The sequence below is a fragment of the Podarcis pityusensis genome (assembly GCF_964106645.2).
Source record: "Podarcis pityusensis genome assembly, chromosome: 1".
Taxonomy (NCBI): Eukaryota; Metazoa; Chordata; class Lepidosauria; order Squamata; family Lacertidae; genus Podarcis; species Podarcis pityusensis.
The window spans coordinates 83,533,515-83,549,162 of NC_138028.1; the positions used below are offsets into that span (position 1 = coordinate 83,533,515).

At 44.7% G+C, this 15,648-nt stretch overlaps 2 protein-coding genes across 2 annotated transcripts; both read left to right on the plus strand.

Moving 5' to 3' along the window:
* Positions 1–545: 545 nt before the first annotated feature.
* LOC308463572 (olfactory receptor 5J3-like) lies at positions 546–2,686 on the plus strand (the record flags this gene model as incomplete). The annotated part of the gene is made up of 2 exons (XM_080982073.1): positions 546–1,493; positions 1,812–2,686. The coding sequence occupies 2 exons, from the start codon at positions 546–548 to the stop codon at positions 2,094–2,096; spliced, it is 1,233 nt and encodes a 410-aa protein (XP_080838199.1). The 3' UTR covers positions 2,097–2,686.
* A 5,430-nt stretch (positions 2,687–8,116) lies between these two features.
* LOC308463577 (uncharacterized protein) lies at positions 8,117–14,314 on the plus strand (the record flags this gene model as incomplete). The annotated part of the gene is made up of 2 exons (XM_080982087.1): positions 8,117–9,056; positions 13,377–14,314. The coding sequence occupies 2 exons, from the start codon at positions 8,117–8,119 to the stop codon at positions 14,312–14,314; spliced, it is 1,878 nt and encodes a 625-aa protein (XP_080838213.1).
* Between the last annotated feature and the right edge of the window lie 1,334 nt (positions 14,315–15,648).

Below are 15,648 nucleotides of genomic sequence, written 5' to 3' on the forward strand. Positions count from 1 at the left end.
GATGGTCTGTGAGGAACTATGTACATCTGCATTGAAATGGAAGGCACACTTTGGTTATGAGGGCTCTATGTACATGGTCGAAGTCTGCAGTCAACTGGCTTCTTGGCTGTTTCTTCCTCTTTGAGACTTTGCATATACAGTACTTGTATTTTGGTTGTATAATAACACATGACTCTGCAATGTCTAACATTCCTACAAAAACCTAGTAGGCAGCAACCTGTTATTATATTTCATTGCAGCTTATCTTGCTTATAACCAAAGCCCATTCAAACACTGTTCACCATCAATGTATGTCCAGTATATTTAGGAAATGATATTGATGTGTTAATGCTGTACAATCATACAGGATGTTTTTCACTGTGTGGGCGCATCTATCAGAACAAAAGCTATTTCTGAGGAATAGTCCCATCTCTCCGCCTTCTCCAACACTTTGATACAACATCAGAGAGGAATTTGGGCCTTTTTCAGTATTTTAGTTCTTGGGATTCTAAAAGAAAAAGCAATGCTGACTTCTGTGTTCTTCCCCTCTCCACAGCGTCATCATGATGCAAACAGGAAACAACACATTGGTGGACATCTTCCTACTCACAGGGCTAACAGACCTTCCTCAGGTGGAAATTGCCCTCTTTGCTATTTTCTGTGCTGTCTATGCCACCACCCTGGTGGGGAATTTGGGCATGATTCTCTTAATCAGGTCCACCTCACAACTTCACACCCCAATGTACTTCTTACTTGGCAACCTGTCTTTCTTGGACATCTGTTACTCCTCATCAGTCACCCCAAAGTTCCTAAGCAATCTCTTAAAGGAGAAGAAAGTAATTTCTTTTGCTGATTGTTTTACTCAGCTTTTCTTTTATGGTGCATTTGCCACCACTGAGTGTTACCTGCTGGCAGTGATGGCCTATGACCGCTACGTGGCTATCTGCAACCCACTGCTCTACTTAATCACCATGTCCCAAAGAAAGTGCATTGAGCTAGTTGCTCTTTCCTATGTGGCAGGGACAGTAAATGCTTTGGTGCACACTGTTGCTGCATCAAGGCTATCCTTTTGTGGTCCAAACATCATTCATAATTTTTACTGTGAAGTTCCTCCCATTCTGCAGCTGTCCTGCTCAGACATTAGTCTCAATGAAATTTTGATGTTCGTCTTTGTTGGGTTCAATATTATAGCAACCACTTCGACTATTCTCTCCTCTTACACTTATGTTCTGGTCACTATTTTAAAGACCCACTGTGCTAGGAGCCGAAGAAAGGCCTTTTCCACTTGCACATCTCACCTCATGGTTGTCACCATTTTTTATGGATTTGGTAGCCTCATGTATGCAAGACCCAGTTCTAGGCAGAACCACCACCTTGACAAAATAGCCTCTGTGTTCTATGTAGTGGTGACTCCCATGCTGAACCCTTTGATCTACAGTCTGAGGAACCAAGAGGTCAGAAGTGCCTTCCAAAAAACCTTGGGAAGGAAAATTGTGTTTTACCAAAGGTTTTTTATAAAATAGATGGTGGCCCCTACTTCCAGGACTTTTGCTTTCCTTACAACATCTCTACATGTTGTAATTTAAGAAAGGGGTAGGCAAGAACTTTGGGCCTGGTTGTTTGACTCATTTATCTTTCTGTGGCCCTAATGTTATTGGTCATTTTAACTTGGAAGGTATGCCACTCTTACAACTTTCCTGTTCCTGTAAAAGTGCCAATAAGTGTGTTGGGTTTGCATTTGTTCGCTTAAACCCGATAAGCACCCATTTGACAGCCCTTACCTCTTATGCTTCTCCCATTATCACTATTTTGAGAATCCGCTCAGCTGAGAGGAAAGGCAGAAAGCCTTCTCCACCTGCTCCTCTCACCTGCTGGCTGTCATCATCCTTTATGGCAGCTTGAACCTTATGTATCTCCAACCTAATACATCAACAAAGGGAAACAAAGTGGCCTCTCTGCTGTATGCTGTGGTAATCCCCATGCTAAACTTTCTCATCTACAGCTTGAGGAATAAGGAAGTGAAGATTGCTTTGAGACGTGTATTTCCTAAAGATGTCAATGATTCGTATTTAGATAAAACTTTGTTTATGGACTGCTGTGTGATTGCCGCTGTGTAGCTGGCTGATGTTTGACTGGAACACTAACATGTGGGGGGAGGTCATGTGGAAGCACATCACAGTGAGTCAGAAGCAAGGCCATGAACAGATATTTCCAGGACTACATTCCAATATAACATGTTCCATAACCACCTCATCTGAAAGAACCAAGAGCAGAGTTTAGCATCTGCTCAGTGAAACCTACAAGACTCAAGGGGCATCTTCTTTGAGGAGGAGAACAGCCAAGAAGCTGTAGGGCTCGCTAAACCTCCTGCTGTGTAAATCTAAGTGGTGTGCAGAGACTACTTTATTGTGTTTTCATAATAGTCCCCAAAGCTCTGTTGAGAAGTCAGATTTTCCCCATGTGAGCTCAGTCCCTCTGCCCTGCTCCCAACCACAGGGTTTTAAGCAGCAATTAAACATGCAGTCAAGGTAGAAGGAGACACATATAGGCAACCTGTGATAGCTCCTCCTGTTCCTCATCTTCACCATCTTACACCCCTGGATTGTTTTGAGGTAGGCCTGTGCTGCCTCAGGATGATCTTACAATGCTGCAGCTATGGGATGATGATTGATTGTTATATGTGCCTTGTTTGGTGTTTCATATTGTACATTGCAAGATTGAGGTGCCATTTGTGAAATTTAAGGTGGAATATGAACTTTAAAATGAAATAAATATATATCACCCTTTATTTATTAGAACCATATATATGAATTCCGATACATTTCAACTTCTACGATATAAATACAATTTCAGTGAATCCTGTGATTTAGAAATCTCACCCAAATGGCCTTTCTGTGCATTATAATCAGATAATGGTGTTCCCACCACCAACCCACCCCCCCGGCTTACCAGATGGGTGGTCCGATACCGCCCGAAGTGCCCCGCTGCTGGGGCGTCATGGGTCATCTGGAGAACCTCAGCCCGCAGTGGTCCTGGTGGGATGTACAGGCGACCGTGGTGTAGCAGTAGGCCCTGGTGCACAACCAGCCCCAGATACTGAGGGCATGACCCTTCGGCCAGTTCCCGTAGTCGTTTTTGAGCCCAAGTGTCGACCCGTTGCTGTTCCCGCACCTGAGCCCACAGTGGCTCAGCCTCCTGAGCGGCCAGGAACGCGGCCGGTGGTAAAAACGTGGTTGGTACTGCTTACTGTTCCGTGTCTGCGACGTCTTCGGGTTTCTGGGACAGGGTATCTGCCTTCTGGTTTTGGGAGCTAGGGATGTAGCAGATCCGGAACTGGAACCAAGAGAAGAACAGTGCCCACCGCATCTGCCTTTGACTCAACTTGTGGGTGGTTTGCAGGTACTCCAGGTTCCGGTGGTCGGTTCTCACTTCCACCAGATGTCATGCCCCCTCAAGATGATGGTGCCAGACCTCAAAGGCCACCTTGATGGCCAGTAGTTCCCGCTCCCACATGGTATAGTTACGTTCCACCGGAAGGAGCTGGCGGGAATAGTAGGTGCATGGTAACAGTGGTGCATCCGGTCCGTGCTGCTGGGACAAGACGGCACCAAGTGCCGTGCTGGAGGCGTCGGTCTCCACCATGAAGGGCCGAGAGGGATCAGGATGCTGCAGAATTGGCGTCCTCTGGAAACAGGCTTTCAACCCCTGAAATGCCTCCTCAGACTCCTTGTCCCAGGAAAATGGCGTCTTGCGCGACAGCAGTCAAGTCAACGGGGTGGTGCGATGAGCATAGCCTGCAATGAAGGTCCGGTAATAGTTGGTGAACCCCAGGAACCGCTGTAGGTCCTTGCGGTTCCGGGGTACCGCCCACTCCTGAACTTCAGCCACCTTCCCAGGATCCATTTGCACCCCATCTGGAGAGTGTCGGTGACCAAGGAAGTCTACCGACCGCTGATGGAACTCGCACTTGCTAAGCTTAGCATACAGGTGGTGCTCCCGCAAGCGCTGCAGCACTGTCCAGACACGCCCCTTGTGGCGAGCCGGGTCGCAGGAGAAAATCAGAATGTCATCTAGGTACACCACCACGAATTTGTCTAGCAAGTCCTGGAACACGTGGTTGATGTACCGTTGGAACACAGCGGGCGCATTGCACAAATTGAAAGGCATTACCAGGTATTCGAACTGCCCATACTGGGTCCCGAATGCGGTCTTCCACTCATCTCCAGCTCGGATCCAGATAAAATTGTAGCCCCCCCCCCGGAGGTCTAGCTTGGTGAACACCTGCGCCCCTTGCACCCACTCCAGCAACTCCAAGATAAGGGGCAAGGGGTACCGGTCTGGGATAGTAATCTTGTTCAGGGCCCGCTAGTCATAGCAAAGATGAAGCTCCCTACACTTCTTCTTAACGAAGAGCACTGGAGCGGCGGTGGGCGAGGTGGAAGGCCGAATGAACCCACGCTCCAGGTTCTTGCGAAGGAAGTCCTGCAAAGCTTCACGCTCCGGCTTTGTAAGAGTATAGGCGACTCACAGGCAGGGGCGCCCCAGGCTGGAGGTCTATGCTGCAGTCGAAAGATTGATGGGGTGGCAGCTGGTCTGCCCCCCGTTCCTCAAACACGTCTTGGTAGTCCTGGTAAACAGCAGGGAGCGTTGACGCAGCCTCCCGGGGGGGCGCTAGTATCTCGGACCGAGCATGGGGACACGGGTCTGGGAAGTGCACAGTCTGACTGACCCAGTCGATCTGAACACTGTGAGACTCAGCCAGTCCATCCTGAGCACCAGGGGAAACCGGGGCATGGTAGCAATGTCCAAAGTTCGCACCTCCTGGTGCTGCTGGTGACACAGAACCAAGGGCTGGGTCTCTTGAGTAACGGTGCCCAAGCGCAGGAGCCTTCCGTCAATTGCCTCCACCTGTACCGGTTCCGACTTATCCTGGAGTGGCACCTGATGATGGGCGGCAAAGGCAGAGTCCATATACAAGCGGGTTGCCCCTGAATCCACCAGAGCGTGGGTGAGAATCCAGGGCCCGCCAGGGGGGTATAGGATCACCAGAACCATGAGGTGTCGCAATTCCACCACTGAGGACCCCCTTTGCATGGTTTGGGACACCAAGTGGCCAGGGCCTTCGGCTACCGAGGTTGGTGGTTTCCCTGCAGCTGGCATCTTCTCGGGACAGGATCGGGTGTAATGTCCACTTCCACCGCAGTAGAGACACAGGTTCCCCCCCTGATGCCGCGTCTTGTCCGAGGGGGAGAGGCGAGGCTGCGCTGTCCCGAGCTGCGTTGGCTCGTCCGGCAACTTGGCTGTGGCCGTGGACCTGCTGGGAAGGACTGGAGCCAGAAGCTGGGAGTGCTGCCGGTCCTGGGCCTGGCGACGGTCCTCCAACCGATCGTCTATCTGCAGGCTCTGCTGAATGAGGGTGTCCAGCGTGGTGGGACGATCCATCGTGGCCAGCTGGTCCAGTATCTCATCTGAAAGCCCCTCGAGATACTGGTCCCAAAGTGCAGAGTCATTCCAGGACAAGTCCTGCGCCAACAGCCGAAATTCTGTGGTGTAGGCGGCAGCTGTGGACTTGTCCTGTTTCAACTGACGAATCACCCAATTGGCTTGCCTCGCCTTCAGAGGGTTGCCAAACACAGTCTCCAAGTGGTTACAAAACCCCACATAGTGAGTCAGCAAAGGAGAGTCTTGCCGGAGCAGCGACAAAGCCCACTTAGCCGCCTGGTCCTTCAGCAAGCTGATCAAGAAGTGCACCTTGGTGCGATTGTCAGGAAAATTCCGGGCTCACCCCCGAATGTACAGCTTGGCCTGGGCAAGGAACATGGAAAAGCTGGCCGGGGACCCATCAAATTTCTCTGGCAGGGCTACTGGGTACTTGCCAGAAACTGGGGCCTCGGCAGCAGGAGCTGGTAAGGCATCCAACGCTGCTGAAGTGCCGTAACTGCGTTGCTAAGCTGCTGCACAGTGTGGGACAAGGCCTGGTTTTCCTTGGCCAATGCCCACAGCGCAGCCGCCTGGTCAGCCATGGCTTCTAGTTCTTCCCAAACGCACCCCAACGAAGGGGGAGTGCGGGTGTGATGGGAGCAAACTGTACTGGTCCCCGGGGGTGTGTGTTACCGTGCTGTGTGGTCTAAGTCCGGTCCTAGGTCGAGGGTATGGAGGCTGTCCGTCAGGGGCGAAGTGAGGTCCAAAGCGAGGAGTCGGGCGTGGTCAGGAACTCTGGCAGGAGAGCAGGTCAGGGTGCCAGCAGGAACAGGTTACCAACGATGTTGCTCCCACAACCTGGGACTGGGCGGGCTGGCCTTTATTTCCTCTGAGGCATAGGGCGGCCCTGGTCCACAGGTGACTCGCCCCTCCTGGCCTGGAGGCGAGCACTCCTCCTGCAAGAACTTAGTTCCCTCCGCCTCTCTGCCCTGAGCCTCTGCAGCTCAGGAGAGGCTGGAGGGTTACTGGACCCAGAGGCAACCTCACCTTCCCCTGACAGGGCTGGGAGAGGAACACCTGCAGGCAATGGGTCCTCGATCACCTCCGGAGCCAGAGTAGATTCAGCTGGTGTCTGCTCGTGATGATCTAGCACAGGTGAGGGCCCTTCCGGTTCAAGCCCCTGCCCTGGCTCAGCCGGCCCTGGAGGTGGGGACTCCTGTGCAGGCTGGGATTCCTCAGGTTCAGCCTCTGAATCAGATTCCCAAGCCATCACAACAAAGGATGGGTATTCCTACTCCCCTTTCTCTAGCAGGGGATGGATAATTTTGTCTCTCATCCCCTACTTTGGGAGATGGAGGCCAGCTTGCCCAGGATGAAAGGAAGGAGGTATTCAGACCATTCTTAAACAGACTTCCCGCCGCCTTTGAGAATTAGATTGGGTGAGGGACCTAGTGCTATATGAATTATTATAACCTTACATATCAAAATGTACAATTTCTCAAATGGTCTTTAAAATGTGTGAGGGATTTTATATTGGCTCCCATTAGTTTCACTACATGACTATGAGGTCAATTTTAGATATTTTCTTGTATGTTCTTGGGACGTGAGGTACTTCAGGGAGCATTAAGATTTCCCCAATGATCCCAAAGAAAGCGAAGGCAACATCATTGTTTGCTGTGACAATAAAAAGCCCTAGAGTCATATAGAACACAAATAGATCTGGCTTTGTTCACATCACTAGAAGGATTTTGCTATTGGTTTCACAAGTCAGAGGTTCACCGGCACCGAAGACTCAGCTTGAAAGAGTCAGAAAGCTTCAAGCTATTGATGACAAAACTGAACTTTGAGGAAGACAGTAAGTTCAGACGTATTTTTTCAGTCCTTTGAGAGGCCATTGTGACACTAGCACAACTGTTTTGCTGCCACTGCATATTAGTATTGCTGGAATATGCTTTAGCCATACAAAATGTTTCACTAGCAACAACTTTTGTGTTTGGGGAAATAAGAAAGGGTGAACCAATTGGATCCTTAGAGAAGCATTAATTGATGTACCCTCTGCAGATACAACATGCATGATGGTGTACAAAAGCACCTGGGATTAATTCTCAACAAAAGAAAGTTATAGGGCAGTTTTCCCCAAGTTGCTACTCATCCACTGTCTTAAGAGTACAGCTCCCATCATCCCTGATAATCGAACACAATGGCTGAAACTAATTGTAGCTGTAGCCCAACAATATTTGGAGGCATGTGGTTATGAGGGCTCTATATTACATGGTCAGAGTCAGGAGAATACAGGTGTCATAATCCTGGAGTTTCTTCTTTAAGACTTTGTGTAGATTATGCTTGGGTACTTGTCTCCTTCGGGGAAGTTGGCTGCTCTGCTACGCCTCCATTCTGGTAGCCACTGATATGCTCTGAGACACCTATGATACAGACATTGGGTCCTTCATTGTATATCACTGTGCTTTGTATAACACTCCTATGTGCCTATAAAAACCTTGCTGAAAATTATCTTCAGTTATTTTTCACTTCAGTTTACTTGACTGAAAACCATAACCCATTCAAAACATTGTTCTCATATCTTTTGCTTTTTTAAGAAAGCACCAGAAGAGGCACCTTCCCCACTATGCTTGTGTCCGTCTTTTAGTCCCTGGGAGTCTAAAAGAACAAGCAATGCTGACTTCTGTGTTCTTCCCCTCTCCACAGCGTCACCGTGATGCAAACGGTAAACATCACGTTGGTGGACAGCTTCATACTCACAGGGCTAACAGACCTTCCTCAGGTGGAAATTGCCCTCTTTGTGATCTTCTGTGCTGTCTATGCCACCACTCTGGTGGGGAATTTGGGCATGATTCTCTTAATCAGGTCCAGCCCACAACTGCAAACCCCAATGTACTTCTTACTTGGCAACCTGTCTATCTTGGACATCTGTTACTCCTCATCCGTTACCCCAAAGTTCCTAAGCAATCTCTTAAAGGAGAAGAAAGTAATTTCTTTTGCTGGTTGTTTTACTCAGCTTTTCTTTTATGCTGTATTTGCCACCACTGAGTGTTACCTGCTGGCAGTGATGGCCTATGACCGCTACGTGGCTATCTGCAACCCACTGCTCTACTTAATCACCATGTCCCAAAGAAAGTGCATTGAGTTAGTTGCTCTTTCCTATGCAGCTGGAACAATAAATGCTTTGGTGCACACCATTGCTGCATCAAGACTATCCTTTTGTGGTCCAAACATCATTCAGAATTTTTACTGTGAAATTCCTCCCATTCTGCAGCTGTCCTGCTCAGACATTAGTCTCAATGAAATTTTGATGTTCGTCTTTGTTGGGTTCAATATTATAGCAACCACTTCGACTATTCTCTTTTCTTACACTTATGTTCTGGTCACTGTTTTAAAGACCCACTGTGCTAGGAGCCGAAAGAAAGCCTTTTCCACCTGCACATCTCACCTCATGGTTGTCACCATTTTTTATGGATTTGGTGGCCTCATGTATATAAGACCTAGTTCTAGGCAAACCCACCACCTTGACAAAATAGCCTCTGTGTTCTATGTAGTGGTGACTCCCATGCTGAACCCTTTGATCTACAGTTTGAGGAACCAGGAAGTCAGGAGTGCCTTCCGAAAAGTCCTGGGAAGAAATCTTACATTTTACAAAAGCTTTTTTATAAAATAGATTCTGCCACCTGCTTCCAGGACTTTTGCTTTCCTTACAACATCTGTAACTTAAGACAGGGATGGGGAGCCACTTTCGGCCAGAATATGCTATCTCCCATCAAAGCAATTATAATTAAGAGAGTTAATATGGATAGACAGTAAGCGACTTACTGGGAACTCATGGATTCCACAGGTGCGGGGCGGTGGGGGCGGGGGGACGACGGACCCAAACTGAAACTAATGGAAAACCTAAGGAGCCAATTTGTGGATTGGTTGCAATATCAACGGTTAAACATTATGTTTAAATTAGATAGAAAGAATGGATTTTTGGATTAAAGCTCACCTTTTTAAAAAGAACTATTGCAAAATAGGGATAAACCTTTGTATAATATGTATAATCTTCTATTAGAATGGGAAACAAAAGATGAGCTTCTTAAAACTTCAATGACACACTGGGCAATAGATATAGCATACAACATAGATCTTAACCTCTGGGAGAAACTCTGGAAAAGCGACCTGAAATTTACAGCATGCTATTCATTGAAAGAGAACTATTTGAAAATGATTCATAGATGGTACTTAACTCTGAGTAGGTTGGATAAGATTTATAAAACAGAATCAAGTTGAGTGTTGGAAGTCTAAAGAAGTGGAGGGAACGTTCTTCCACATGTGGTGGAGATGAAGAAAGGTAAAAGAGTATTGGGGAATGATTTATAATGAATTGGAAAAAATGTTCAAAACTACTTTTCCAAAAAAATCAGGTCCTTTTTGTTGGGGATAACCCAGACTGAAATTCCCAGGTGTCAGAAAAAGTTATTTATGTATGCAACAACTGCGGTCCATGTTTTGTTAGCCTCAAAATGGAAAGTGAGTGAGGTCCCAACTAAAGAGGATTGGCAACTGAAGTTGACAGAATATGCACAACTTGCAGATTTAACTTTCCGATTTTACCCTTTACCTTTAACATATAGAATAAGAGAGCAAGAAGAACATATTTTTAAAGAAGATTGGAAAAAACTGTATACAACTGAAAATGCTGGCCGCATTAAAATAAATTCAACAAATAATTTTTGATGTATGTAACAGTGGAAAATTGATTTGAATTGTTATAGTAAAATATGCAGAGATGTATGATATGTAAAATGAACCATGGAAAGAGAAGAACGGAAGTCATTGGATATTCTTAAGTTTGTAAAATGTTTATTTGAAATTGTAAAACAGAAAATTTAATTAAAATTATTACAAAAAATAAAGTATTCGCATTTATCCTGATACGGCTTCTTGCAATAAGCTTTGGCTGCATATCTGGCATTTAGCTGCTAGATCATACATTGCTGAGTAACCTGTGAGCTTGGGGCTCCAAAGACAGTGAGTGGACTGCTTGACTATAGTCTCTGTGAATCTCAAGGATGTTCAGAAGCAGCCTGTGTTTCTCCTGGCTCAGTATTGGGGGACCACAGGTGTGGGAGGAGTGCTACTGGCAGGGTTCATATTCCCTGGGTTATTTTGGGACTGTTCTAAAGAATTCCACAACTTCTTTACGTTGCTTCAAGGAAAGATACCAATATCAAGGTTGGGGGCAGGTATGCTTTGGTGAGAGAACCCTAGCAGAGAATTAAAACAAAACATGCAGCTAAGTAAAGAATAGAAATATAGGTTGTTAGACCTTTAAAATATGCCCCCGTGAGTTCCAAAATGTACATCTTTCCCTAGCATAGAAGAAGACCACATGTTTTGTAAGTTAAAAATGGTTTACCCAAAGGTCAGATTCATGTGCTTTTTCATACAGTACTCAGAAAAAGTTGTGCAGGCAGTAAAATTTGGCTTAGTTACAGTGATGAACGTTTCTAAATTAATGGTATAGGAACTCAAGAGAGACTTGTTAGAGCTATGGAGGCTAAGCTGTAGCAACCGAGTCACTTCACATGTCGAGCTTCTGAGGTAGACTGGAGGGAAATACTCTATGGTCTTATCCCCATTCATGCATTAAGCATGTTGGTTATATGGGCTAGTGATCCCACACTTTATAGGCTGGAAGCTGTGGGACACAGTCTGTGAAATGCTGTAGGGTAGAGGGTAATTTTTCATCCCTCTCCTTTACAGTGGCATCCAGAAGAGGTGGCAAGCACAATTTGCATTCCAGCTTATTCTACTAAACGAACACATTTTCAATCAGACAGTAAAGCCACCTAAATAGAAAGGTGGATGGATCCATGTAGATAAGAATTGTGAGCAGTTGTTTCCCTCAAAATAACAACAACAACAACAACAACAACAACAACAATAACAATAATTTATTATTTATACCCCGCCCATCCCAGCCACTCTGGGCGGCTTCCAACACAATATTAAAATACAGTAATGCATCAAAAGCCTCTGCAGTGCATGGACTCCTCTGGGACAAGGATCCTCTGGGACAAGGCTGCTACTGTTGTTTTGAGCAAAAGGAACCTTTTTCATAGAAAGCTTTGCAGTTACTGCGAAGTAATTAATCAACAAGTGTAATTGTTTATAGTCTGCTGCCAGTCTCTGGAGATGTTAGCAGAGAATTATCAGAAATATAAGGCACCAGAAGTAAGCAAGAGACCATTTCTTATTGGATAATGTAGAGCTCTATGCACTATGTCATGCTGTACATGCTGAACTAATTCCATTGATGAAGCAACTGCAGATTTTTCACTACGTCTGTAGCTATTCAAGCTAATGGTATGTTTGCTTATCAAACTGTGTAAGATGCATTGTAGAGGACCTTGAATAGATACAGATTCCACTCTTGAACCTAAGAAAGAGCAGATGCCTCAGAGGACACACTGACGGGAGGGCACAAGTAAAGAACAGAATGATATTCCAGGTAACTTCTTGATTGTGGAGTAGAATGTGCTAGACAGGCTACATGTTCACAAGTAGCCTGACCATTAATCAGTCAGGAGCAGATGCAGGTAGGTAAGGAGGGCCTGGGGTTGATAAGAGTCTCCAAGACTTCAGATTCCTCCTGATGGCTTTTGAGCCCAAAGAAAGTCATGGCAAAGGAGTGGCTGGAAGAAGGCAGAGGTCATTTCTTGGGGGAAGAGAAAGGAACTGCTGGTGGTGGGATGGGTTATCTACCTTCTAACACTATCATCAGGGCTTGTTTGGTCTAACAGGAAGATGGAGAAGATAGCAAGGAGCAGCTACCCTAAGCTCTGAAGGTTCTCAGGTCCCAGGACTGTGCGGCTGATTCAGGGCTTTAAATATGGGTTAATTTGAGAATTCTCAGCCTAGGAGTTATCACAGAACAGAATAACCTGAAGGTCACAGTATGTGCAACATACTCATACCTACAGTACATTAAATAGAAGTTGAAATTTCACCTCACATTAGAGAGATGATGCTCAGAATAATTTTCCATTTCTCCCCTGTTAAAACCAATCAAAAGAGAAATTGCAACTGGTGGGGCAGTTTCTACCATATATGATGGGACTGCCCTGTCATGTAGGTGTGCTTGAAAAAGATGACGATGGCCACACTTAACTTTCAATTATGAATAGCAATAAATTGTCATAATATTTCCTGTATGGACACTTTAAACCTAATGACTAGTAATATTTTTTAAATAAATGCAACTAAGTACAACACATATATACATTTTAAGAAGATGTTATGCTCACAACTGCAGGTCAGGGTATCATATTTCAGTAAGAGTCAGGAATTTTTTTTTATTGTTTGTGAATGTATATGTGTGGTAATGCCTGAATTGAAATATTCTCAAAATCCAACTGAAAAAAATTAGTGTAATATATGAGCATAGGTTGTCCAGGTGTTTCCCCCCTATTCTTTTGTATATCATAACATCCCTAGTCATACTATCACTATATGTCAAGCGGAACCCACTTTAATGGAATGAGATATGCACCTATGGTGAACACACCTTGCAGACAAGTGTAGTTTATTGTTGATAATCACCAAGTGATGAATACAAACAAGTAGGTCATGGATGCAAGTGTTTCTGGGGAATCTTCTTGTGTGGTCTGACTGGGGGTCCAATCCCACTCTGCTCCCACTACATGAACCCCCCCTTTTATGTTGCAGAAGGCTATTTATCACAATATGATGGCAAGTGACAGTGCTTTGAATTCTGAAGCTGAAGAGATGAAAATTCAACACCATCCTCTTAAAAATCTTTTAAAACTCACTGATCTGCCATATTCAAGAGGTTAAAATCTATTGTTTTTTTAAAACATAGCTGTGAAGACTGATTACCAAATTTCTATGGTTTCTTTTGGCAAACTATTAAGAACCTACCTATTCCTCACCCATCTCCATCTTCTTTCTCTTTGATTCAGGGAGAGAAAAGATGGCTGACAGGAACAGCAGTAGAGTGAAGGAGTTTGTGCTCTTGGGATTCACTGACCGTCCAGAGTTGGCTGCCCCCTTGTTTGTATGGTTTCTAGTGAACTACCTCATCACTATTGTAGGGAATCTTGGGATTCTTATGCTAATCAGGTTTGATGCTCGACTTCACACCCCCATGTATTTCTTCCTTAGTAATTTGTCTTTCTTGGACATTTGCTACTCAACTACCATCAGTCCCAGGCTGCTGATAGACCTCTTAAGGGAAAGGAAAGTGATTTCTTTTACTGAATGTCTAGTTCAATTCTATTTCTATGCAACTTTTGCCACCACTGAGTGTTTCCTCCTGGCTGCTATGGCATATGATCGGTACATGGCCATCTGCAACCCACTCACCTACACAATCACCATGTCTCAGAAGGTTTGTATTTGTCTGGTGGCTGCTTCATACATTGCCGGATCACTGAATGCTATGATACACACAGGTTGTATGACTCGTTTATCATTCTGTGGTCCTAATGTCATTGATCATTTTTACTGTGATGGTCCACCAGTCTTTCAACTTTCCTGTTCTGATACCAGCCTCAATATCTTTGTGATGTTTGTAGTTGTTAGCTTTAACCTGATAAGCACCCATTTGACAGTTCTTATCTCTTACTCTTATATTGTTGCCACTATTTTGAGAATCCGCTCATCTGAGGGCCGGCACAAAACCTTCTCCACCTGCTCCTCTCACCTGCTGGCTGTCATCATCCTTTATGGCAGCTTGATTTTTATGTATCTCCAACCTAATACATCAACAAACGGAGGCAAAGTGGCCTCTTTGTTGTATGCCATCGTAATACCCATGCTAAATCCTCTCATCTACAGCTTGAGGAATAAGGAAGTGAAGAGTGCTTTGAGACGGGTGATAGAGAAATATATTACGTAACAATTTAACACTTAATATTTATATTTATATTTAATATTTATATAAAACTCCCTGTTTTATATAAACCTGCTAGAAGGTTGGAGCTGTGTATCTGGTATCTGACTGATGTTTGACTGAAACACAAGAAAGAAAGAAAGAAAGAAAGAAAGAAAGAAAGAAAGAAAGAAAGAAAGATTGCACTGGGCTGGGTGGAGACATTTCCAGGATTAATTTCAAATATAGCATCTCCCATGAAAGAGTCAAAGGCGTCTACCCAGAGAAGCCTACAAGACTTAAGGAAAGGAACATCCTAGTTGAGAAAGGGAACAGAATATAGCAGAGAAGAATGCTTTAAGATGTTTAAAATATTTGTTCAATTTTACTGTGTGAATAACTTTGAGTACATTTGTAATGGAAAAGAAACATATACATATTCTAAATAAATGCTCATAGTACTACACATACATTCTCTCCGGTATCATACAACAACCATGTAAGGTAAGCTAGTAATGCTGGAGAAATCTGTGGTGAAAATTTTGATTGGGCACATTTATCTTGGACAGATCTGCCAGTGACTTTTTACCAGGATAAGTACCGTATTTTTTCATCTATAAGACTCCCCCATATATAAGATGCCCCCTATTTTGCGGGACTCAGATTTAAGTAAACGGGGGAGACAATTCCTGGGCTCCTTTCCAATCTGCCATCTGGTCTGAAACAGCCAAAAACATCTATCCAGTGGAGCCTACAAGACTCAGGGAATATCCTCTTTGAGTAAGGGAACAGATAATAGTAGAGAAATATGCTTTAGGATGTTTTAAATTGTTGTCCAGTTTTACTGTGTAAATTCTGTTAAGTACATTTGTTATTGAAACATAGTATATACTGATTCTAAATAAATGGAAATAAATAACTAGATGTTCACAGTCCTTCACATACATTCTCTCTGGTATCATGGAACAATTGTGTAAAGTAATGTGGCGTTATTCTCCTAACATTGGGTAAAATCATGGAGGGTAATTTTATCAGGCCATGAATAGAGGATAGAAACCTCAATTACTTTTAGCCAGGATAGTTACCGGTAAATCAATCCTCTTTGTTTGGAAGCAGTATGCATCAAAGACAAGAAACAGGAAGATGAGCAGCACTATCACTCCCTGTACACAGAAGCAGCTGGCTGGCTCATGTGGGAGGGCATCTCCTAGGGGCCAAGCCATTTTGCCCTCCGGAAATATCTTGGGGAGGAGGCCAGGTTCCCAATGTTCAAAGGAGGTACAGATTGGGCAAGAGACGTTGGACACAATATAATGTTTGAAGATTGGGAAAGGTTGTGGAAGAAAGGGGTTAAGTTTACT